Source organism: Aptenodytes patagonicus, chromosome 9, assembly GCF_965638725.1.
Source record: "Aptenodytes patagonicus chromosome 9, bAptPat1.pri.cur, whole genome shotgun sequence".
NCBI lineage: Eukaryota > Metazoa > Chordata > Aves > Sphenisciformes > Spheniscidae > Aptenodytes > Aptenodytes patagonicus.
This window is the reverse complement of record NC_134957.1, coordinates 16,747,342-16,772,132: the sequence shown is the minus strand read 5'-3', so window position 1 is coordinate 16,772,132 and position 24,791 is coordinate 16,747,342. Positions and strand designations below refer to the sequence as shown.

At 40.6% G+C, this 24,791-nt stretch overlaps 1 protein-coding gene across 2 annotated transcripts in view; it reads left to right on the top strand.

Annotated features, from left to right (window-relative positions):
- Positions 1-24,791, top strand: part of IL1RAPL2 (interleukin 1 receptor accessory protein like 2) — a 398,381-nt gene that overhangs the window by 366,759 nt on the left and 6,831 nt on the right. For both annotated transcript variants that reach the window (XM_076347253.1, XM_076347252.1), the window contains 4 exons: positions 3,110-3,239; positions 10,152-10,297; positions 15,942-16,085; positions 19,939-20,109. In XM_076347253.1, the coding sequence (XP_076203368.1) occupies positions 3,110-3,239; positions 10,152-10,297; positions 15,942-16,085; positions 19,939-20,109 (591 nt within the window). The remainder of the gene's footprint in view (positions 1-3,109; positions 3,240-10,151; positions 10,298-15,941; positions 16,086-19,938; positions 20,110-24,791) is intronic.

Below are 24,791 nucleotides of genomic sequence, written 5' to 3'. Positions count from 1 at the left end.
CAAGGGTACATTTAGGAACCGGGGAATTCAGCTGCAGTTTTAGGGTCTCAGTACTCGGGGGGAAATGCAGTGAGACATGCCGTGTTCTTTTCCGGATGGGAATTGGTTGGAGTTCCCTGAAAACCGGTAGTAATGGGTTACTGCTGTGGCCAGCTGTGTCTTTACGTAGCAGGAGAGGGGAAACCTCTCTTCATTTCCTTATGGAGGCTTATTTAAGGAGGTAAAGTGTTTCTGCAAGGAAGAGCCAATGTTACCTTTTCTGACTTTGTCCTGCTTCCAGAGTCACAAAGAAATGGTGAGAGTTATAAACCAGAAGCTGCTTCAGAGAACTACAGAAGAGCAAGATGTCCTTACCAGCTCGAGGAGTAGAAGAACAGCGTGTGAGAGTTTGGGTTTGGATGGGACCTTGAGGTGTCATCAAGCCCCAAGCTCTTTCCACCCCAGGACAGATCAGCTCAACCCAGACGTGCATCGTTCTGCTACTGAGATAAAAATTAGTTGTTCCATGAGAAACAGTTCCTTATACCTCCCTCTGATCAGTGATGGGTTTGCAGATGAGATGGACCATGTTTTTTTTCAGGTGTGGCCAGTCCCAGACTTTGAGCTGAAAATACTAATTTGCTCTGAAGTTTGCTGTTGACGGTACTAGTTTATTCTGTTGGTTTTCCCTGGTGGCAAAGCTGAGAAATAGATCTGCCAGGGCATGTTCAGAGTGTGCAAGCCGTCACAGTAAAGGCTACTGATGCTTTATATTGGGTTTGTTTATTACAGAAGCTGTGTACCAACAGCTAGTTTTTTTAGGTATTCCTATTCGTAAAGAAAACTTCTTATTTCTTCAGACGAGATGTATTACCTCAGGATATTTACTCTGCATGTATAGAAATCTTAGACTCACCTTGGAATATTTTCATTTCTTCAGGGTTTGTTTTTTAAGTAAAAATTTGCTGGTTTGAGGAAAAGCACGCCCTGTAATATATTTTGCCTGTAACACTTAATGCCCAGCGTGGTGTGCCAGGAAAAGGGCACATACTGTCAATGCTGATAGGCCACGTCTAGCTCTTTTCTTTTTCACATTGCTACAATTGTCTTTTTCCATTAAAATCAAACGTGGACTGAGCAGCCACATGCTAGGAATCACTAAGTGGTACTTAAATAGATGCGTATCATGACTCTGAGGCAAGCGGCACAAAAGACCTCACACCACACAGGCATTCAGCATGTTAGGAAAACATGAGATGGATATAGCCAGAAGCTCCAATTCTACCCCCAGCCCATGGAGGGCACGCAGCACCTTGCAGGGCTGGGCGAACGGGTTAGGAGCAGAAGGAAACAGACTTCTCCAATATTGTCTTGTAGTGGAATTAAATGTCTGTCTAGAAGTATTTCTGACTCTTCATTAGTTAATGAAGTTTGGAACTTTCTTATGATGGTGGTCAGTATTGTGGGATGTACAGATAACTGTGAATATCCACCCCTTCTTATATTTTGGACGTTTGAGCTGGTTGTATATAATCTGTCAGCATCAGCACGTATTCAGTGGCCAGCTGTGGTACCAGAGTTCATAGTGAATATGGAGATAATGAAAGATTCTGTAAAACATTTTCAGGATAAACATTTTCCATTTTTGTCTTTTGCTATTTGAGAAACGGAGACTGAAGTGCAGTCTTTAAACCTTTTCTTGCTGTATCCTAATGTTTCAAAAGGACTTGTAATTTTGGATCTTGACTGGGAAACATTTTAAAGGCGGCTGATTTTCAGTGGCTGGAAATGCTGCACTTCCTGACTAATCAGACTCTTTTGACATGTCTTAAATTGGGCACTGAAATAATGGATAGACAAGTGCAAGTAGTTGACTTAGGGGGGTTTAGTTGCTCTATAGGGGTTTAGGCAAAGATGCTTTAACATACAGTTCTGATATGCTCTGAGTATGCACACAGCGAGTTATCACTGCTGAGCAGACAAGAGGTAACTGATGAAGGCACAGTAAGTCAATCATGTGAAACCATTAGCCCATGCTCAACCAAGTGATGTGCTCCAAATGACTATCCCTTTTTGAAAAGCATAGGCCTGTTCTATTTCTGCGTCGGAAGAGTCTCCTGCTGGCACTGAAAATGGCTGGCATAATAAAACATTTCTTCCAAATATAGCAAAATGCATTATTTGGACTTTCCACGCTTGATCCAAGTCCTGGAAGATTCAGCAGGAGTTCCACTGATACTAAAAGAGGTCTGTCCTCCCATGTAAGTTGGTGACTCTACAGCTGCATTGTAACCTGGACCACCTATGCTGGGTAAAACAGGCAAAGAGAAGTGGGTACAGCAGCTGTATTTGCATACTAAGGGAATGGGCATGCGTCTCCTGAATTTCCTGGCTTGTCTGGGGTTTTTTTGTTGGGTTTTTTTTGTCTTCTGCAGGCAGACGACCATCTGTCCTGGCAGTGTAAGCACAGTCCTGGACTAGCTAGTACAGCTAAAGCTGTAGCCAAACAAAAACCCACCTAAATGCTGAATTCTTGGAGAGAAAAGAAATCTGCTTACTTTACAAGTTTTATTTTCTTTCTTTTGGAAGTATTTTTGCAGAGCTGAAAGGGAGAGTTCTTTACTCTATTGCTTGAGTAATGCTTCGAAGGTTGGTCCTTTGCCAAAAGCCTGTTGACAGTAACATAAGTGTTGTTGGTGCTCACTGGCATCATGTATTACTTGGGGATCTTTAAAAGCTCTCTGAACAGCTTACCAAGACTTCATTAACATTTGATTTCTATCTAAGTGAGGAAGAAATTATTGTGTCTTTTTTATGGGTGGATAGGCAGCAGTAAGCAAGTTCAGTGATTTACCTGCCTCTTAGGGCACACTCCCCAGCCCTGGTAGAGATCCCAGGAGTCTGACAAAGAAGTCATCTCTTTCTTTTTAATAACCAATCTGATATCACCTTATGTTGCCACCATTTCCATACCTTCTCATTGTTCATCTTTCTGGGACATATCTTTCTGGGAAAAATGAAATGATGGATAACCTCAGAGTTTCATTTCACAGCTATTGTGCACAACTGTAGATGCAAATCAACATCACCCTTTTTCATGTCTAACCCTCTCTTTTCTTCTTGTCCTCAGGAAACCCGCTGACTGTGGCCTGCAAAGCTTTCTTTGGATTCAGTGGAGAATCAGGCCCCATGATCTACTGGATGAAAGGGGAAAAATTCATAGAAGAATTAGAAGGTCACATTAAAGAAGGCGAAGTCAGGTACTTTTTTGAGTATTTACTGTTAAAAACATGGTATATCCCAAAAGCGTGTTGGGTTTTTTTAAAGAGGTTTTTAATTGGAAGTGGAAATAGTTTTCTGTCTAAAGAGTGATGAATGACTTGGAACCAGGGCAGCGTGAGTTGCTCCCTCTCCTTTCTAGCGAATCTATGCGCCTGAAAATCTCTTATCAAATTCCCCTGATGGTAGCTGAAATGTCTGAGTGTTCTGGGGGTTGATTTTAGCCTGTGTGGAAATGATGCTGTCCACTGCAGCTGCCCCTTGTGGCAGCCCTTGGCAAGATAACGTTCATTTCGGCATCAGTGTTAATCTTAAAGATGAATGGTCTCCTGTCAAAGTCACCATACTTTTTCTCTTCTGCTGAATGTGTTGTCTGCCTGTGATACAGCTCTCAGCATGCCCTAACCAGGGCTTTCAAAGAGCAGCATTTGTTCCTCCATGCCTAACGCTTAAGGGAGAGAAGGAAGTCGCTGTGTGAGGATGTCCGATACCCAACTTGTGCTTGGCTTGTTCCAGATGCTGGTTATTATTTGCTGTACCAATTGTAAGGAAAACACTTGTATCCCCATGAACTTTCATGGAATTTGCACCTAACGGCATCTTCTTGTTTTCCTTGTTTAATAATTACCTGATTAATAGCTCTTTGAGCAAAGACTAGGCTATGGTTATACTATGGACAACGTGGTCCCAGCTCCTATAGATACAATGAATATAAAGAAAGCCAAGGTCTTTGCACCTTCCATTGCACATTTTATTGGTCTCATTTCTGAGTTGTTTGTTTCTTGTAAAAGTGATTTGGGAGAGCAGGCAGAGAGAGAGATTCCTTTGCTTTATTACTTGATCAATAATTTGAATTTCAGCCATTTAGCCACTAGTTATTAAGATATACTAAAATAACTGACCTAACATTGCACCTTAATTGCACACAGATGAAATTTATCATACATTGCCAGAATGGCTTTAAGCTCTTTTGGACTTCGGACCGCAAAATACAATTATTGGAAACATCTGCCATTGCAGGTAATCGGCATTTAACAACACTGTGTCCTCTCTGGTATATATATATATGGACAGAGTGATTTTGGTCATGTTCTTCCTCTGCATCAGAAGGACAATTTGGTTTGTATTTAAAGAGCTCTCCAGCTCTAGCACAGTTCAAAACTTTTCCTTTATGTGCATTTGTTAGTGAAACTGAGTTTGAAAAAGCTGTATTTGTCCTTCATTGTGCTATCTCATTACACATGCATGTTTCAAATTAATTTTGTGGCAGCTCCCTTTTCTCACTCCGTTAAAATGCTTTGACTCAGTTTACAGACCCGTCACAATTCAGTGAATCTTCTCTTCAACAAAGCTGCTTATCACGTACCTAATCTCCTGTACATCACAGCCAGCATTAAAAACATAGCATTTACCAAAACCTACTGCATCATTACCAGCAGTGCCACAGTCCATCCCTTTTTTCATTTAGAAGTAGCTATGGCAACTGCAGTAGTAACTTTTTGCAAATGATTTTTCCACAGTCACAGCTCTTGTTTCTGTGTCTCATTACAGGTATGCTGCTTCAGGGAAACTAAGCAGCACTAACTGTTCTGTCAGTGCCCTGAGCCAGCCCACATCTTCTACCTAGTTGTATTTACTGATGTATTTCAAAAAATGTCATGTATGTTTCATATTTGATAAGCCACAGTGAACTTGCTGGTTAGATGCTTTTCCCATCAGTTTGCTTCTATATGATATTATCAGCACGTTTCTGTTAATGTTGAGAAACTACAAGTAATTGGGAATTGTTACAACCAGACCAAGATCCTCCATGGGTTGTTCTTTTGGCAAATATCTAACATTTTAACTCTGCGTCCCTTATCTTAAATTAATTCACAAATTTAGTAGCACTCTGAATTTTTGGTGCTGTCCTTACCCTGGACTGTACCCATCCATTGTGTTGCTGGATTTGCTGTAAATGATGAGAATTCAGGTTTGCAGATCAATGCAGTGTGGGAGTACAAAACATCCATCCCTAGTTTGCATCCTCTAGCATGCATAGTTACCAGTCAATGTCTGCTTTTATGAAAGCACTGAAATAAGGATACACGTGACTTGAGCATTTCTGTTAAAATCAAACCCGTGGAACTGTTTTTCTGGTAAGCAGACTTCACCATGAGTAATACATGTGTAGCTCTGGGCTTCTCATTATTTATTAGACCTTGTTACAGAGCCTCATAATAAAAAGTAACTAATCAGCATCGCAGGACTCGGAGGTGATGACCCCCTCTCTAACCTGCCTCCTTGCCTTCCCTTGAATTAAGATCCCCAAACGTTAGACATGCATAGGGGGAAAAGGAGAAAGAGACTTTGCTTGCCAGGTGGGTTTTTCACAGCAGTAATAAAAATGTCATGTTAATTGAACCAGGGCTATTAAAGAAGGAATCAGAATCTTTAAGCCTGCCTGCAGAGTTGTCAGTTGTACCTAGTTATCAAAGGAGCCCACAGCAAATTTCAACACCGTCTCTCTGCCATGGCAAAGGAGTATTTTCAGGCATAAATCTTACTCTCCCAGCCACCTATGAGTTCCTTCTTTTTCTTCTTCAGACAACACTGCAGAACAGTTTGCAGGTGCCTCATAATGCTTAGCTTGTAAAGCATGTTTGTCCTTTTTTTTTTTTTCTCTCTTCTCCAGTTTTAAAGTGGAAATAGTTTAACTCGTTCTAGAGGCATGAAAAGAAGTGAATGGAGACATTTTGAACTGCAGCCTTATTTTTTCCTGCTGATTAATTTAACATTCTGCCTTTTCACCCACAGAAGTCAACTGATGGTTGCAAAACGCTCATTCAAGATGAGGATGTTGTATTCTGTTGGGGGGGATGCTGAGGGAGGGAGGCAGAATTACCATCCCTGCCTGGCTAATGTGCTGGGTACTTTGCAGAGAAGTATGGAAATGACAGCCCTCTCCTGAAAAGCTTATACTATTCAAGTAGACAATTTCTGGGCAGAGAATGAGAAACATGGTGCAGGAAAGTGAGAGGGAAGATCGCTGTGCCATGTTCTTAGTTGAACTACTTTACTTTGGAGAGGTACTTGTGTACACATACATCTGTCCTTTCGTCTACAGACTATTGTTAAAGACTAGGAAGAAGGGACTAGATTTCGTATCCCTGTTCACAGTCCAGATCCTCAACTATGTAAAGAATAAAAGTTTCTTTTTTGATAAGTCCCAACTCGCCTGCAGGTTTGTAAAGGCTTGGAATTAATGCCTTAGTCTTGCAAAGAGAGCCAGCTGAAGCTTTCTTATGGCCTTTACATCTGTAATCATACAAAGCCTGAAAATTTTAGGAAAATGTGGTGGTTTCAAAGGAAAATTATTTTAACTTCAGATTCAACTTAGTGCATAAATGCATTGGAAAAATATGACAAAAGATTTGAAAAAACTGAAACATTGGATACTTTTCAAAAAAACCATTTGTATTCTGAAATGATACTTCTGTTTTTAATTCATACTTTCTTAACTGAAAAATAATCAGTAGACAAAATGTTTTGTTTCAGATGAAATAAAATGCTTCAGCTTGAACAAAAAGAAAGCAAGCTTGAACAAAAAGAAAGCACTGGGTATTTTTTTTACTTCATCCACCTCTTCTCTCCCTCCCTCCATCCTGTTTGTTGTGAGTTGTCAAGCAAGATTTACCTGTGTATTCAATGATGTAATTACTCTTAAAGTTTGTTCATCGGACCAGAAAAAAGAGCCATTATTTTCTCAACTTGTGGCAGCTGGCATGTGTTGGCAGTGTTGCTGGCAAAGTTTCCCCCAACTCAGGGACAGAGCTTCATCTTCTGGGTGTGCAGCAAATAACTGTGGCAGCTTTAAGGTCTTACTTCTTGATACTGTATTCCTTTTCTTCCCCAAAAATATTGTGCTCAGTGTTTTCTGAACCAACTACAAAATGCAATCAATTAAAGGCTGCACACATATTAAAAGAATGTAGGTGACCAACTGTGTATTTCTGTGGCAATAATGAATCATTAGCTGTAGAGTACTGGTTAAAAGAAAAAAAGAGGAAAAAAAAAAGCAGGAATGAAAGGTTTAACACCACTAAGAGCTTTCTACACTTTGCTACCAGCATAATGTTTAAGTGTCTGTCAGCATTTTCATGATAGATCCCATTCTAAAGAGTTGTCTTCCTAAAGATTGCAATTAGCATGAAAATAAGTGAAAAAAAATTCTCAGTCAAAATGCGTATTCTTTTTTATGAAAGCTCCTTTTTAGCTGATAATGTATTATTTAAATTTAGGTTAAGGGTCAAGTATTTTATTTTAAATAGATTCAGAATAATAGTTTATTTTATCTTAATTGTAATCTTTCTTCATTTTTTTTCTGCGTAAAATATGCTGATTATACTAAACACAAGACAATCTGAACATTCACACAGTGCTCCAGATTAGTGTCCCAGATATCTTCTCTGTTAATGATTTTATTTGTACTTTGCAGCATGATTTGTAGGCCAAAATTTGTGGAGCATATTGTTTACCAACAGAGAAGAAAGACTTCTCTGAGTTTAAAATATTTGGCTATATATACATATGGAATATTAATAGGTAAATGGGAATTGATTTATCTGACCCCCTGTTGTGGTTTAACCTGGCAGGCAGCTAAACACCACACAGCCGTTCGCTCACTTCCCCCCCGCAGTGGGATGGGGGAGAGAATTAGGGAAAAAAAAAAAGTAAAATTTGTGGGCTGAGATAAAGAGAGTTTAATAGGACAGAAAAGGAAGGGAATATTATAATAATAATAATAATAATGATAATGATAAAAGAATATACAAAATAAGTGATGCACAATGGAATTGCTCACCACCCGCTGATCGATGCCCAGCCAGTTCCTGAGCAGCGGTCACTGCGCTCCCCCCCCGGCCAGCTTTCCCCAGTTTATGTACTGAGCATGACGTCCCATGGTGTGGAATGTCCCTTTGGCCAGTTTGGGGCAGCTGTCCTGGCTGTGCCCCCTCCCAGCTTCTTGTGCACCCCCAGCCTTCTCAGTCGGTAGAGCATGGGAAGCTGAAAAGTCCTTGGCTAGTGTAAGCACTGCTCAGCAACAACTAAAACATCGGTGTGTTGTCAGCATTATTCTCTTATTCTCATACTAAATTCAAAACACAGCACCATGCCAGCTACTAGGAAGAAAATTAACTCTATCCCAGCTGAAACCAGGACACCCCCAATGATTTAGACTGATTTGAGTCTGCAAACAGATCAGGCTTTCTTTTCTGAGAGAGGTTTCTTTTCTGCCCAGAAATGATGCAAATTCAGCCTTTCTTGCATTATTTTCAGCACTTGGACTCAGGGCCAGAATAAAAAAAATGCAAAAATACATGGTAAATGGGAGCGAATTTGCAAAACGGATACAATCCAAGTTTCCAAATGCAACACACATGCCTGTTCTTAAACTAATGTTTTTCCACTTGCTTTTTTGCAAGTTACACAGCCATAGTGAAAGAGGCTGAATTGTTGTGGATGCTCTGGTACATCTTCTGAGTTCTGTCAGATCACACAAGCCTTTAAAGGCTATGTGCTGTATGAAATCTTACTGTAAATATGTGGTTTATAGCAGTTAGACTTGCATTTTTGATTGTCTTGTGCAATGCCTTCATACTTCACTTCTAATTTGTTTTCAAATTTGGAGTTCCACGTTTGTTATATGAAATTATGTACATAAGAAAATGTGTGTGTGCATTGGAAACCCCAAAACAACTTTGGTTTGTAATAGAGAAGTTTGGGATTTGTTGTTGTTACTGAAGAAATTTAAGCTCTCCAGAAGCAGTTTCCATCCAGCGGAAACAGCGCTCTGGTTAATTCCTTTGTGCCCAATTGCCTCCCTTCGGTCTCTGGAGAAAATACTTCTTTTTTTGTGAACCTGGATCTTATTTATACCTTTACCTCTTTGTGCCGTACGCTATCTTTTCAGTGAAAAGACTCACTGAAGTACTACGTGCGATGGTGAGTTCACAGGCGACTGCGAGGGCATCACACGTTTTATATTTACACCCTTACGCATTATGCAGCAGTATGCTAACAGGATCAAATGAATCTGGTAGATTTTACTTGACGTTACATTTCCTTGTTCAAAGGACTGGTAACTTTTTCTTGAGCAACTGATAAGAAGTCTTTTGAGAGGATAGGGCATTGTATTTTTAGACTTAATGTCAGCATCAGAAAACACTTGCGTTTACTTTGCATTCTTTTTAATATTCACATTAGAACTAGGACATGAAAAGACTGTACCTCTGGCCTGAAAGTCTGCTAGAACTTTCTCTTCCCTTTGTGGGGATTTTGCATGTCTCCTCTGTCCTCTCAAAGGAGCAGAGAGCTCTTGTTCTTGACACTGTTCCCTTTTAAAGTCAGGATCTAGCCCCAAAAAACAGAGGAAAATTCCACAGAGGAGCACAGCTCCTTTCGTTGGTTTTCCAGACTGCATTAAAATGTATCACAATACTCAGCCTTTAAAATATTGCCTTATAATTTGCCCAGCGATGACTCAGTAATGTATATTTACTTCTCTGGAAAGTGAGTATTTATTGCTTCTTTTAAAAGAAACATTGTTTTTAGCATTTAATTCTGGTGGAGCCGAGGTAAACAAGCCACATGCAACCATTGCACTCGTAGCCACTCTTCCTGTACTTGATTCAGCTCCTCGCTACAGACATGGTGGGAGAAAAAGGCTTTTGGTTGTCATGAAAGATGCCTCTGAATTCTCTTTCAGGCAACTCGAGTCTCCTTCTAAGTCCTTCTCCAGCAGTGAAGGAAACCAGGAACGCTGTGTATCATGTGCTGACAAATCATGGTTCTTTTGGGAATCTTCCACCCGTATTAATTCAGTTAAGCGAAGACTGTATCCTTCCTTTCAGACTCCTCAAAGAACATCTTGGAGAAAAAGAAGTTGAATTGACATTGATCTTTGATGCTGTAGAGGAGGCAGACCTGGCTAACTATACGTGTCATGTGGAAAACAGAAACGGACGGAAACATGCCAGTGTTCTTTTGCGCAAGAAAGGTAATTCTCTTTATTTAATTATCTGTACTCTCACCTGCCTCAGCAGCAACAGGTCAGCCAGTAGCGAAGGTCCTGCTGACCTCTGAGCCAGGCTGGACTCCTGTGTGCCTACTTGGAGCTGAAGTATGTTTGTGTTACAGCTTCAGTTTACCGTTCGTGAAAAAAATTCATGAATTGTTCTTTAGTCTCTAATGAATCAGCCTTGCAAGTGATGCACTTGCCTGGAATACAGTCACCCATAAAGCACCAATATAATCAGTGGAAGTAGTTTGGTCTAAACAACCTATGAATTTGACCCAGAGTTGACTGACTAGACCAGAGGTAATTGTGTGATGGAGTTAAAATGTGCATTTCTTAGAATAGGTACCTCAGCAGTGAGGTCAGATGTTCTCATATTTCTCCACTTCCTGGCTTTGCTGTTTAAATTGAAAGCTTTAAGCAGTTGCCACGCATTTTGATTTCTAACTGCATTGGGAATGAAAACGTTGCAATGGGAGCTACAAATCAATGGAGAATTACCCCATCATGGTTGCTTTGCTTGGTACTGTACCTGGAAGTGGGAATACCACTACTGATGAGTTATCTGGAGCAGAAAGGAAACCATTTGGGTTTGAAGGTTCCAAATTGAAAGGTGCTACTATGTTCTGCTGTTTGTAGAAGTCGTTATCATAAGGAGTGTAACAGTATCTCATTACAGTTCTTATGTTGTTTGTTCAATCACCTCTCCTATTCATAAGTAGGGTGACATTTCAATTTGATGGTGATCTCTCTAAGATACAGTGTATTAGGTAGTACAAAAGCTATAAGCCAGTAACTGTTGGGAAAGCAAAGGAAGGTTACACATTCGGGTAAAGCCGTAGTGTGAAACCACAGAGCCTTCAGTGCAGGAGATTGACTAAAGAGTTAATACATTGTCCAGATCTCTGCCCTTATTCTTGGCAGTAAATTAATTTACCAAAAGAGGAGAAGAAGAAACGTTTTCACGAGGCACACCTGCAAGTGCTGTTCCAGTCCTTCGTGTGCTTTCAGAGCACTAAGGCAAAGGACGTGCTTCTCAGCAGATTGTGGATTGCAGTGTTAGTGTCAGTTAAAAAAGCCAGCGCTCTCCATCGCCACACTCGCAGCAAAACCCCAGAAAAGTGTCACCCTTTGGAGAAGGTTTAAATACACTGTTAGTACCTGAGCGTGCTGCAGATTGACCTGTGAGCCTAGGGTAGACATGACCATGGGACAAATGAACTAAGGGCCAGGTGGAAGAATAGGAAGACCAGTCAAGGCCTTTATAGATGGAGCACCACAGTTCTGGAAAACATCCATAGTCATTGGTTCACCTAAAGGCATGCTGGATGCTAAGTGCTGTGTTTCATGGCTATGATCTGTATAAAATGAAAGGTGAGGGAGGGGTAGTATCGAGACAAAAAAGGACTACTAGGGAGAGGAAACTTTTGAGTCAATGTTCTCTTTTTTTGCTATTTGTTTATGTGACCCACGGGTTATATGTGTGAAAGTACGGTATGCAATCCTGTTAAAATCAGTTGAATCAAGTCCTGCTTACAGAGTTTCCTCTAGACATGAGAGTTTTATGTCCTCCCAGAAAGAAGGGCATAATCTAGGTTATATTTTACGCTAAGTGATAAGAATAAAACACAGTGCGGAAGGTGCAAACCACTCTGAGAAACAAGGGCCTGCAGTTGTGATGTGGAACACACATGAATGTATATTCAACATCTAAATCGACAGGATGTCACAACTTCAAGGAATCTGGTCATCATGATGAAGGATTAGCCTTTTTAGTGCAAAAAGCGTTCTACCTTTCCATCCACTGAACCTAATAAATATACAACTGATAGTAAGTATATCTATGTTGACACTGTTAAATGTTCAGCTGTGTTGCATATATTAAAATAACAAGCTAGGTTTATTTATAACAAGAAAATGCAGACATTTCAGAGCTCTGCTGAAATTATGGAAGAAGCGCTGCTGAATACAGAATTTGGAGGTGGAAAGGATCACTTCTCAGCTACTATTTCATTTCGCTCTGTACTGTGGCTGTAGAAAGCTTATATTCCCCTCAGGCATTCTCAATAGTTGATTTTCAAGCTATTAAAGTGTCATTTAAAATAACCACAGTATTTTCACTGCGTCCTTTGACTGCCTGTCCCATTGTCCTTTTTGTTATTTATTAAGTTCTTACAAATACTTGACCAAACTTTTCCTTTCTGCAACTTGATATAATTACCTCTTATCCTAGCTTTCTCCAGCTTGGATTTGACTGTAGAGTATTCATGAGCCAGGAAATACTACTGTATTTAAGTGCAGTAGTATATATAATATTACTGACCTGTGACAAGATTTAGGGTAGGACTGGTAGAAAGCTGTTGACCAGCATGCTTTGTGCGTGTCAAAGAAGGGATCGTGGATTCCTATTGTAATGTGCTGCAGCTTTCCAGATGCTGGGGCACTTGGGAAAGGCAAAGAGGAAGCACAGATCTCTCAGCCAGAGAAATCCCGCTCCCTCCAAAGTCTTACCTGCTAAGGGCTGCGTTATCCCTGTTCGGCAAGAGGTGCTTGTAGCTCTGTTTTGTCTCCAGATTGTCACAGTGCTGCAGGTTATGTCTGCCCTCTGTTCAAAGGTGTGATTGCAGTACATCAGGTGTACAGAAGCTAGCATAAGTCATGAGTCCTGTTAAACTAGGAAGGCTTGGATAAAAAACCAGGACTAAACCCCAAATCCAAGTTATAACTGTAGTATAAGTGTTTCTAGAGTTAGTTCTTGTTTTGACATCAGGTGGTTATTTTTAAGCACATTCTTTGCTTTAAGGAAGAAAAAGGAACTGTTCAAATATTTAAGGTAAAATATGTTGAAGTCTTTTGCTGTATTAGTGGTATGGTCCTCACAAATGCTTTCGGAGAATACAGGAGTGCTGTCTGTACAGCACCAGTGTACTGATAGCCCCAGAGCATGCATCATCATTTAGGGTTTTCTTTTTTTTATTTTTTTGACTGAAAAAGAACCAAATCCAGTTTCCAACACTCAAAGCTACCAATGCAAAGACAGAATCAGGCATGCTTCTGCAGCCTGAATACCCCTGCCTGCTATCACATTCTTCTTTACTGAATTAATTCGAGACCACGTTGTTATTTGCTTGCAAGTAGTTCAAAAATAAGTTCTGGACAATCCTGGGTTTGGTTTTCTTTTTTTTCTCCATGCTGTCCTAGCACATTTGGTGCTCAGATTACATGGAAACACAATATACACCCACTTGTCCCTTAGTTGTGGAAATAGTTCAGGATTCCCTTCAAATGAATATGAAAACAGTCCAGTATTTTAGTGATTGAAGTCTACATAGTCTATAATATAACTGTCCTGGAACATGAATAAATTGTCAGAAACTGCAGAATGAAATCAAGCCGTGCTTTTAGTGGAAAGAAGCAGTGAATTTGGATAAAAGTAAATATTATAATTATGTTTGCTCACCATTTATTTCAAGGAGGCTGCCTTTATTCAAGACATGCAGGAAACTAATTTTTGGGGTTTTTTTGATACTGATATAGTACTAAATGATGAGGAACCTTCTAAAATATATTTGTCTCTCATTTATTAGGTGTTAATGAGACTTCTAGTGTTTTAAAGACCATAATCCTCTGTGATACGTATTGGCTAAGTCCTTCTACATTATTTTACACTAGAAACTATCTAATTTTCAGTCACTATTATAGCACAAAGCCCAGATTCAATTCCTTTCCTAATGTTGGGTGTGCTGCCTTCCCTATTGACCTCAGTGAAGACCACTTGAGGAGTAAGGCATTGATCAGGGACAGAGACTAAGAGCTGGAGTAGGCAAGAAAACTGAACATTCTGGGTTTTTCTCCATTGCCTCCACCTTGGAATGGAAATAAGGAGCCCAAAAGCCTTGGCTTTCTGCTGCCTTACATCTGGATTCTAGGAGAGTTTATGGGGCAGTAGGACAAATACAGGACACGCAAAAGCAGATCGATTCTGCCTTTTGAGCTGGAGTTTGTGTTTTTGCTCGACACCCTGCCATTCCCCCCGCAAGTGAACACAAGTCTGTGCTCCTTTGTGGGCTGCAGGTGATCAAGACTCAGCATTTGCTCTTCTTCCAAGCTGGCAACTTTGCCATCATCTCACTTTCCTAGCAAAGAAGAGTCAGTACAACAAAAAAAAAAGTTTTTTCCCTGAAAAGTGATTTTAACCAACTCTCTTCTCTATTTGACTAGATTTATCCCCAGAGCATATGCTAACTTTATCATGCAGTGTAATAAAAGTCCCATGAATTCCCTGTATTGTCAGAGAGATTAAATAGCTATTATAATAGACTTTTCCCATCTATTAGTCCATGACTTCTTACCAGACAGACATCAGAGAAACTGTAAACTGGGAATAGTTTGACATCTGATGTTAATTATTGAAATAGAAGGCATGGTGAGGCAAGAATAACCCCAAAAGATACACAACTAATTTGCTTTTTATCTTGAAAATGACACAAATGACATACCAGTAATTTTTTCTGACCTAAGTTTTTGAAGCGTAAAGATCACAAAAACTTTGTCTTGCCTATATTACAGTTTTTACATCTTCACGTTGTATTTATCACAGCAGCAAATAACTTCATGATGTCTTATCTAAACTAATGCAGGCTGTTAGAGGTAGCTATTGTCAAATTGTCATCTTTTGTCTTTTATAGCTAAGTAATATGCCAAGTGGTGTTATGAGCAATATTGTGTTCAGAGGACATTTCAGGCTAAAGAGCAATACCGTTAAAGTTAGTGTCTTACATCAGGTAGAGCACTGGACTGGTATTCAAGGGTTTTTATCCCATTCTGGCACTGGTTTGCTGAATGACCTTGAACGTGTTGCTTCCCTTTTCTGTGCCTCTGTTTCCCCAGCTGTAAAAGATGGATAATTGCATTTGGATGAATTTGTGAGACTGCTTGTGGTGTTTCCTAACAAATCATCCCAGTAGGAAATTTTAACTAGCACTAGTTCCCATTAAAGTGTAATGTGTAGTAAACAAACATGTGAGAACTCCGTTAGTAGCCATCACAACTCGAACAAAGTGGCTCTTAGCAGCCTGATGTGCGCTCCTGCCTTCTCAGTTCTCTTGGGCATTCTGGATGCTCAATTCATTCTCCAGTGATTCAGCTGAAGTCCTGGCTTGGCAGGTCACATCAGCTCATCCACTGGCTTCATAAATATAAAACCAAAGTTTAATACTATTTGGGGGGCCTAGAGCCTCTGAAATAGGGTGCAATATGTCTAGTATATCTATTCTCACATGCTGCATACAGCATTTGATGCACTCTGCCAATACAGAAGTTTCAAAATCCACAAGCTCATTAAAAGTTGATTAATCCGCCATCTAAAATCACTACATAATTCCCTCGTAGAAGAATTACAATTATAGCCTCAAATGCATTCTGGATGGCGATTTCAGATGGGCAGTAGATGGAGTATAAATGGGTAAAGTTAAGTAATAGGTAATGAACAAAAAAATTAGGTATCCTTAATGTTACAGTGGTTATAATTGGAAGCTGCACAATTTTATGTGGAATTGTACAGTGGATTAGAGCAAATAAAGCTCGGAAAGATCATAACCTTTTTGTCTTTCCTTGCTAATTTTAGATTTGATCTACAAAATAGAGCTTGCTGGAGGACTGGGAGCCATCCTTCTTCTGCTTATTTTGCTCGTGACCATCTATAAGTGCTACAACATAGAGTTAATGCTGTTCTACAGACAGAACTTTGGAGGAGACGAAGCAGCTGATGGTAAGCAGTTGCTCAGGAAACTCAATATATGCAATGGAAATATTTCAGAGACCCAAAGTGATGAAACTTCCAGATTGAAATGAATCCCAAAAGATACCTGCTGCCAGCTTAAGTTCAAACTACGGAGCACCCAACAGTGTAAAGCCCTAAGACTTTCTCCCAAAGCCCCCTGAAATCAATGAGTCTTTTCACTGAAATGTCGCTGGGCCATGCCATAAGCAAATGGGAGTCAGAAGAATTGTTCATGAGTCTGTTATAGAGGCTTGAACGTCATTTGTGAACTGATTCCTCAGGAGAACTCTTCATGTCCATGTGTCCCAGTGCCACATATGCCCAGGATCACTTCTCCTGAGATCCGTACTGTATGTGGGCAGCCCTTTCACCAGGTATTTTTCATTAAACGTTTCCACTGAATTGTTTTCAGGCTTCCAACTACCTCCAGTAACTAATGAGAGGCGATTGTTGTTGAGGCTAACTAGTTACCTCAGTTAATTGGGAGACTGTAAACAACTTAGAAATGTACAGCTTGCCTGGAGAGTATGTTTAGGAATAAACTGGGCTGCTTTTCAGTGTTCTTCCCCCCCCTCCCTCTAACTAGCATATATTCTGTTTGGTACCTAAAGCTAAACATGTATTTTTAAATTGAAGCTTTAATTCTCCTGAATATAGAACATTCCTGCTCCTATGAAGCTGGAGTAAGCCCTGGTAAACTAAATCCAAGTGCTTTAAATCCTATTATTATATTCTTAACACTTCTATTGTAGCATAATTAATGTTATTAATATGCATATAACTAGTATCTGCTAAAGATCTGAAGTATAGTATTCAAGTACAGGTACTTTTCATAGCCCACTGCAACACTTATGAGTCACGTAGGCAGTCTGGAATGGTATATCTAGAAACAATAACGTATTTGAAAAAAGAGCAGGGAACACATTTCCCCTATTGTGCCAAAACAATGTGCAGTTGCACAGACCTGTTACTTTCTGCGATTAGCATTAGTGTTATTGAAATAATAAGTGGTTCTGTTTAACACTGGGTAGATATGGTGTGAAAATGTTTTGCTACAATGAAATCCATAGGAGTTTTGGAGAACGGGTGGAATGACATCCAGGGGATTTTAGAATGTGGAATGATAAATAGCAGGAATAGAGGTTGGGAAACTTCCTCTTTCTCAATCTTCATGTGTGAGTGGGAAAACCTAAAATGATGCTTTTTTCATACGATACAATACTGCACAATATTTATACTGATACCTAGGAGAAAGTGAAAGGTGAGATTATGTGTTTTCGGAAGCAATTTACCTCTAACACCTTGGGATTATACCAATATAACATCCCTGGTTCACACCAACAAAAAGTGACCCAAAGTAGTAGCTTCCTCCAGATTGCTTTGATTCATTTATCTCGTGTTTTCTGTGTGAAGCTGCTGCATTTTTATTCATGTTACTTCCTTGGTTCAATCACTTCTTAATTTATGAAACAATATTATTTTCTTGTTGTTTAGAGGAAGCCCCGTGAGTACATAGGGGACTTTGTGTGCATGTTAATTCTGAAAACAACCTTTTATTTTTCCAGTGCATGATTTTAGAACTATTGCAGCTTTGTGTCTCATTCTGATCCTGCAGAATGAAAGATGGAGGCAGAATGTTACTGAAGTCAAAGCATATATGGGGTTGTTTCTTTCTACTTACGTAGGCTATAGTGGGAACCTACAGAGCTCCCGTGAGCAGTCAGCTGTGTAGATGCAATTGTAGGGTATTTCTTTAAAATAGAAGATTTGGAACTCAACAGATTTGCTTTATTCCTATTTCTAAAAATATCCTATGTAAGCAATGTTGGATGCATTCACTTCCTGTGTTGTGCGCAGCATTGTTTTTAGAGAAAATGATACTGAGGATTAAGGGAAGCCATTTAGGAAATGGCTTCAAACAGTGCTGCATCCAAAGCACACAGAGCAAGCAGTGGGCAAGCTTCTGCTGTGTCCTGTGTATGTGAAGCTTGTGAAGAGGGAGTCGAGACCGTAGAGATGTAACACAAGCGTACGGAGTCACAGGAGCCTGGGGGAACTGGTTCTGTCTACGTCTTGCTTACCTGTATTGTGAACAGAGGTGAGTGGAGGGGGCAGTTGTACCCACGCAGCTGGAAGGGGCAGGAAGCTCGGGGACTGCTTGCACACAATCTGTCCGCGGCTTTCACGCTGCTTTATAACCAGGCGTGTCAGTGCTCTGGGGTTTGCTTTGCTGCCTTTTGCAGAGCTCTCAAATGTTTGCAGGGATGTTTGCCTCCCTAATCACTTGGTGGCTGGCTTCTCTTAAAAGGTTTTGGCAGGCTTCATTACGGACAGGGTCGCAGGTTTTGGACAGGCCTCCAAAGCTGACTGGCCTTTGTTTCTTTGCTGTTTGTTCTTCTGTCATCTTTCCATCAGTAACTACTATTTTTGTATGCTGTTGATTTCAGATAAATATCAACAAGCCAGGTGGACATCCTCCCATACAGCTATGGTGACACTAGGCCAATTGCCTTTTACAAACGTGTAATTATTCACATGCTTTGTCTGTGGCTCTGACCCTCATGGGTCTGGCTTTGTGTCAAGAACTATATGAAAGTAACCATCGTTTCAAGGTCATCAAGGAATCTATTGTATTATGATTAGCTATTTTTTCTTTTTATCAGAATATATTGATGATTTTTAACTGCTTTAATTATCTTTCATGTGCACTATTCTTTACAGATAATTGGTACTCAGCAATCCTCCATTCATGCAGTTTTGTCCTCGCAACATTAACTATTTGATTTTTCATTTTCTGTAAATAATGGCAGCTGTGCTCTTCCCTGGAGACTGAATTGCTGAAGGTTGACTTTTTCAATATACTATTTTCCATTACTGCAGAGGAATAGCAAAGAGAAATGTCACTAAGACAGTCTGATCCCAGCATGGACCCCAAGCTCGATAGTGGTGCCACTTCTGTTCCTGGCACAGTCACCAGCTCTTAGCTCCATGTTTCAGATGGCAGAGAGCTGGAGACAAGCCCCAGTGCTGTGCAGGAGGAGGTGTGTTGCCCTTTCTAGCCAAACCACTGTGTTGCAGCCCCGCTGTCCTCATGTGGCATTGCCTGGGGGTCCCCTCTGTCACCCACTGCCTGCCTCCACCTTTTGATGAGGCTTTGCCTCCACCCCTGAGCTGCAGGCAGAATGGAGGGACAAGTCTCTGCGCCCCATTTGCTCTTGGAGTTATTTCTCCCTCTCATACTCCCCAAGTATTTAGAATGTGCTGGATCAAGTGACTTCTAAAATTATGATATTAGTTTTAAAAACTACAAGATTCTCTGAAAAAATGCGTTGGACTGTTTGTATTTGTCATTGTTTTCTGCATAATCAGTATTCATTTGAGTTGTCGAGTATTACCTCACAATTACTTGTGCAAGGAAGTTTTCCTTGCTGAAAACTTTCCAAACTTTCCAGGCTCAAAAACTTTTCCAAGCTCAAAACTTTCGCATAATCATAGCTCTCTTGAGGCGTAAGAGTTGAAAGATTTCCATTAGCAATATGTAAAGGATTAAAATTAAAAGTTCCAGCTTTATTATTTGTATCAAAATTTTGCCTACGATCTTTTCAGATGCGAAATGAAACAGAGTTACTAACTAGCTCAACACGCAGAAGAAAACTGAATCCCTTTGTCTGGATCTGAAAAATTTCTCTGGAAGCCAGATTATATGTTCCTATGAGAAGTCCCAATTTTGTTGGGAAATGCTTGATCATTTCAAAGAATAATATGATTTCCTAGTACTTTCCTGAATTCTTTATAGTGCTCTTGCAAACAGCAGGCTGAACATGTATTTGTTTTCTTACAGACAACAAGGAATATGATGCATATCTTTCATACACCAAAGTGGATCCTGATGCGTTAGATTGTGATAATAATGAAGAGGAGCAGTTTGCACTTGAAATTCTGCCGGATGTTCTAGAAAAGCACTATGGATACAAGCTCTTCATTCCGGATAGGGACCTGATCCCTAGTGGAAGTAAGTATTTATGACATTTCAGTTTTAATTCTCTCTGATGTGTCGTGAAGGCCTGGACTGTGCGATAAGTACTAGATATGGGAAACCTCTCTGTGAAATGGTTGTGAGGATTGGAAAAGTTTCCTCAGTACTGCAAATTTGAGCTCTAGGTTAGAGCTTGTTCCTGCATCACTGAAATCGGAGGGAACTGCCATTGATTTCAGTGGAGGCAGGAACTGGACCTTCTTACAGGGAAAGCTGTAGCACTGGAAGCAATACTGTAGTCCAAAATCTCTACATCAGACACAGGTAGCTAAGCAGGAAACTTCCAAAAAAGATTTTGTAGTCTGTTTTATCATTGAAAATTGGATTGTTTTTTTCCAGTAATTATTTGTTTGTCTACAGCAGCTTTACAAGTAAAAGTCATCTTTCCCATTGTCTTTTGGGTTTTTTTCCTAACTTTTAAGTCTCATAAATAGCTACAGTAGTTTCCCAGTTAATGGTATAGGTGCAATTTTTTCATTAGCGTTTTGACCAAGTGTTGCATTTCTGAGCAGTGTTGGTATTGTGTAAGTAATTGGTATTGTGTAAGTAATACTAATTCTTCAGAGGTCTGTGTACAGCCCAGTGATCCGATGGTGTTTTCCATGCTGACAGTGAAATACAGTTGTCCGTTTCAAATCAGTTTTGCTGCCATGTCTGAAGATCCAGCAGCACCTTTGGATGACTGTACCAACAGTTAATGCCTTCCTAGCTGTAGTTATGGCATCTCTTCTTCCAGATTCATTTTTGGACAAGTCAAAAAAGACCATGAATCATGTGCATCATGTTGATGAATTTTGAATGCACAGTATGTTTGCTTTAATTTATTTGAAATGCCACCCTTGTGAAAAATAAACTTTTTTATGAATTCTGTCTGCAAATCACTTCCATGAAAAATATTAGAAAAGGATATGAACTTATCTCTATATACGCTACTGTATAGGAAATATGAACAAGAAAGCAAAGCAATGGCTGTGCTGGAGCAGATGTCTCCAAACATGAAACAGCTAGAACACGGCTGCATTAGCAGCCTGCCTGCCAAAAGACTTGAAACTGCTGCCTTGCTGCTGCCAAACCCCAGCGCCTGCCCGAGAAGTTGGAGCCTACTCCTTTTCTGACATTTGAGGGAGCCGAAAGAGAGCTCTGAATCCTGTACCATTGGGAAAGAGGAGTCAGAGCCTAGTCAGAGATCATGCAAAGTCCCATGTAGTGGCTTGAATTTGTCATGTGCATTTGCAGCTCCTAGGTTAGAGCTGCTTCCCCTATTCCTTTTGCCCTGCCCCTGCAAGGTGTGAGTTTTGCTCCCTTAGTGACGTATTCCAGAAAGGGGACTTGGCTCGTGGCCACCTTATTTCTGACAGGACAAGCAAGTAGTACTGAATTTTTAGATATTATTAAGAGACAATACATCTTTTTTTGTTAAAAATCACGTAACTGTTGTGAATAGTTGTTTCATATCCAACAATATAGCAGAGTTATACATAGCAATTATACAAGTGAATTAAAGAGTTTAAAACTAGCCCTTCAATGATAACTACGCTGAAGCACAGATTAATCTGAAATTAGATTCTTCTTTCCAATTGCTGTACCAGCCAGCATGGTATTTTATTTTTGTCTATTTTTGTCACTCAGACACTCAGCAAATACTTGTCATCACTTTGGGTATTCATTAAACCTCTCCTGAAAATGTACGGTACCTGAAAATGTCAGTTCTCATTTATGAACATTCACAGATTTAATACCTCTTTTTTTCCTCTCAAACACACTTCTTCAGTATCATGAAAGGGCCTGATTCTAACACATGGAGCTTCAAGAACACTTAATCAGACATAATGACAATGCAGAATAAAATGTGGAACTGAAATTAGTATGATTTGCATGCTTTAGCTTTGAAAAAGATATGGGGGAAGGCACTTTATTTTGAGGGAGCAAGAGGGCGGGAGAGGTGATGGGGAGGGAGGGAAGACTTAGACTCCTGTATTTGTAAGCTTCCCGTGTGCACTGGAGAAGTGAACCGTGGCGGTTTTTTGCCTAATGCTCACCAGTCTTACAAGGACTTGCAGTGCTTAGCGAAGAGAGCAGGCAGTGTGATGTGGTATGGACCTGCTAGAAACTTCAGAGGTAAACGTAACATATTTTAGAGTGACTGTCTCAAAAAGTGGCAGATATAACAAAATATATAGTTCTTCGGGGTAGATTTCTATAGAAAAATGGGTGTTTGATCACAGTTATCTTTTTTATTTTAGGAAATATCTCTTCTCACATGTACTGCATTTCCTTGTCTTCTGGTGTAAATGACTTTCAGTGTAATATAATGCTTTCCCACTCTCCATTCTGATGTGTTTCCTTCTATATTTTGTGTACTTAAATGTGTGCCATTCCACTAGTACAGCAAGTAAGGTGTGTTTTGTAAGGCTGGTTGTTTCATATAATCTCTGCAATTTTAAGGTACTGCCACAGGAGGGTGTGCATTATTGCGCTTGCTTCCTGGCATGAAGCAATACATACAGCTGCTACCTGGATTTGAGAGCAAGCAGGATTTGTTAAATAGTATTTCATTAACTTTCTTGCACACTTCTCTGAACAAACTAAAAAGCTGACTTCAGAAAAATTCAGGGAGAAGTTTGATTATGTTTTTGTCCAGCTGGTTCATCTCTAACCTCTGGGGAAAAGCTGTAATAGGCTCTGCATGTCTCTGTGCAGCCAAGGGAGAGATTACAGCCGGGAGTGCCTTAGCTGGGATGCACACACCCAGCAGTGAGCTCCTTCGTACTGCATATCCGAGCTCTGTGTTTCGGCTCTGCACTGAGGACCATCTGTTTCAAGGATGCCCACGGAGCGACTGTTGCTGTCCCTAGGAGGACAGAGGTGATGGCTGTGGGGACTGAGGCCACCTCTTCACCGTTGGGAAGCAGATCCCTGGCATCCAGAGTTCAGGTCAGATGGGGCTGAGTCATGTTTTGCAGTAGATGTTGGTTTCTGTGCCCTGCCGGGATACAAATGTTATCCCAGTGGAGCGTTTTGTCCTAGTGGGAGAACCACCGTGAAGGATGCCAAGGGCCTTGGTGATGCCCACCTCGTGGTGGCCAGCAAGGACCTTTGCAGTGACTCTTGGTGCTGCCTGAGCGCAGCACAGATGGACCCGGCTCCCCGAACTGATGAGGTGGAAACGGGGCTCAAGCAGCCACCGCTTCTCTGCTCTCGCTCATGCAGAAGCCCACGTGGCTATGCAGGCTGGAAGATGAGAAGGGCGACACAGCAGGGAGACATGACATGCAGTGTGCTGTGTAAGCAGGAAGACCAAGTCTGTAACCCAGGATTTGAGTTGCATGTTATAGGAAGTACTGTAGCAGCTATTCTTTCTTCAAGAATGTTCTTTGGTCTTAACAGAGTGAGCGTTCTTCATTCCGTCAAAGCTGACAGCACATATACCTTTCTGCCTAGGTAACTAAGGCATAACTGAACGTGTTAGCCTGTAAAAGGAGACTGTGGGCCCTAAGATACAGCTGCAGTTGTTACTAAAGTTTCTTAGCAGTTATCCTTTTTTCCATCCTATTAGTTTTCAGGGCTTTTTTAACAAACCCTTTCCCACAGCAAGCAGACTCTCAAGCCCTGTGAGCTTTTTAATTCAGTGTTAGGAGACCTGAGGACACTGAATAGTTGGGGAGGAAAATAGGAATAGTTATGTTTTTACCTGAGCCGTTTTCTGTCTTGCTAAGGATGATGTGTCTACAGAGAGAAAGATCTATTTGCACTTGACTCTTCTAAAATGAGGACTACATCAGAGGAAGATATTTTTCTCACATGGTTTCTGCAAATTATTTTAAACCCTGAAAGTGGTCAAAACTGTCAAGTTGGATTTTTAATACCAGCAATACAAATCTATTAGAGCATCATCTAGTTGCTCTCTAAGCATATGTGCATTTGATCTTGACAGAATTGAAAAAACACCAGCAATTCACTCCAGCTCAGCCCAGGGTATAGAGATCAGGCACTGAAAAGAACAATGGTGATGGAATAAAAATCTTTGCTTTTACCTGAAAAATGAGAGGTTGTCAGCACAACAGGAGAGCACCTAAAGCATGTGATAAAAAGCACCCAACAGTCAATATTGCAGTTCTGGCACTTTGTAGTTTCGTCTGCCCATCTGTGTGGTTTTTGCCTGGTGAATTCCAGCTTCCTGGGTTCCTGGATGAAGAAAACCCAGTTGGACTGTGTGCCTGGCGTTCCCAAGGAGCCTTAATTAGGTATGGGACACCATTTATGTGGAATGGGAATAGAGTACCCAGCTCCAAAAACTCCTTTCAGAAGTTCCTGGTTGTCTACTCTGTATGAATCTTACACTTAATGCCAGGCATGGGTGGGGGTAGCGGGGATATAGAGGAATGACAGTTGAAAGTGGAAGAAATATGAACAAAAGCCAGAAAGGCTGGCTACCCTGTAACAGTCCACTGAAGGCCACCAAGGTGGTCAGGGAGCTGGAGCACACAGTACAAGAGGAGAGTCCAAAAGAACTGTTTCTTGAAGAAAAGGCCAACAAAGACAAAGCCAAGGAGGAATCTTATTGTTGTCTTTCCAGTGAAGAGCACAAAGATCAAGACAGACTCTTCTCAGAGGTGCACAGTTGTTGAACAAGAGGCCACAGGTACAAGTTGCAACAC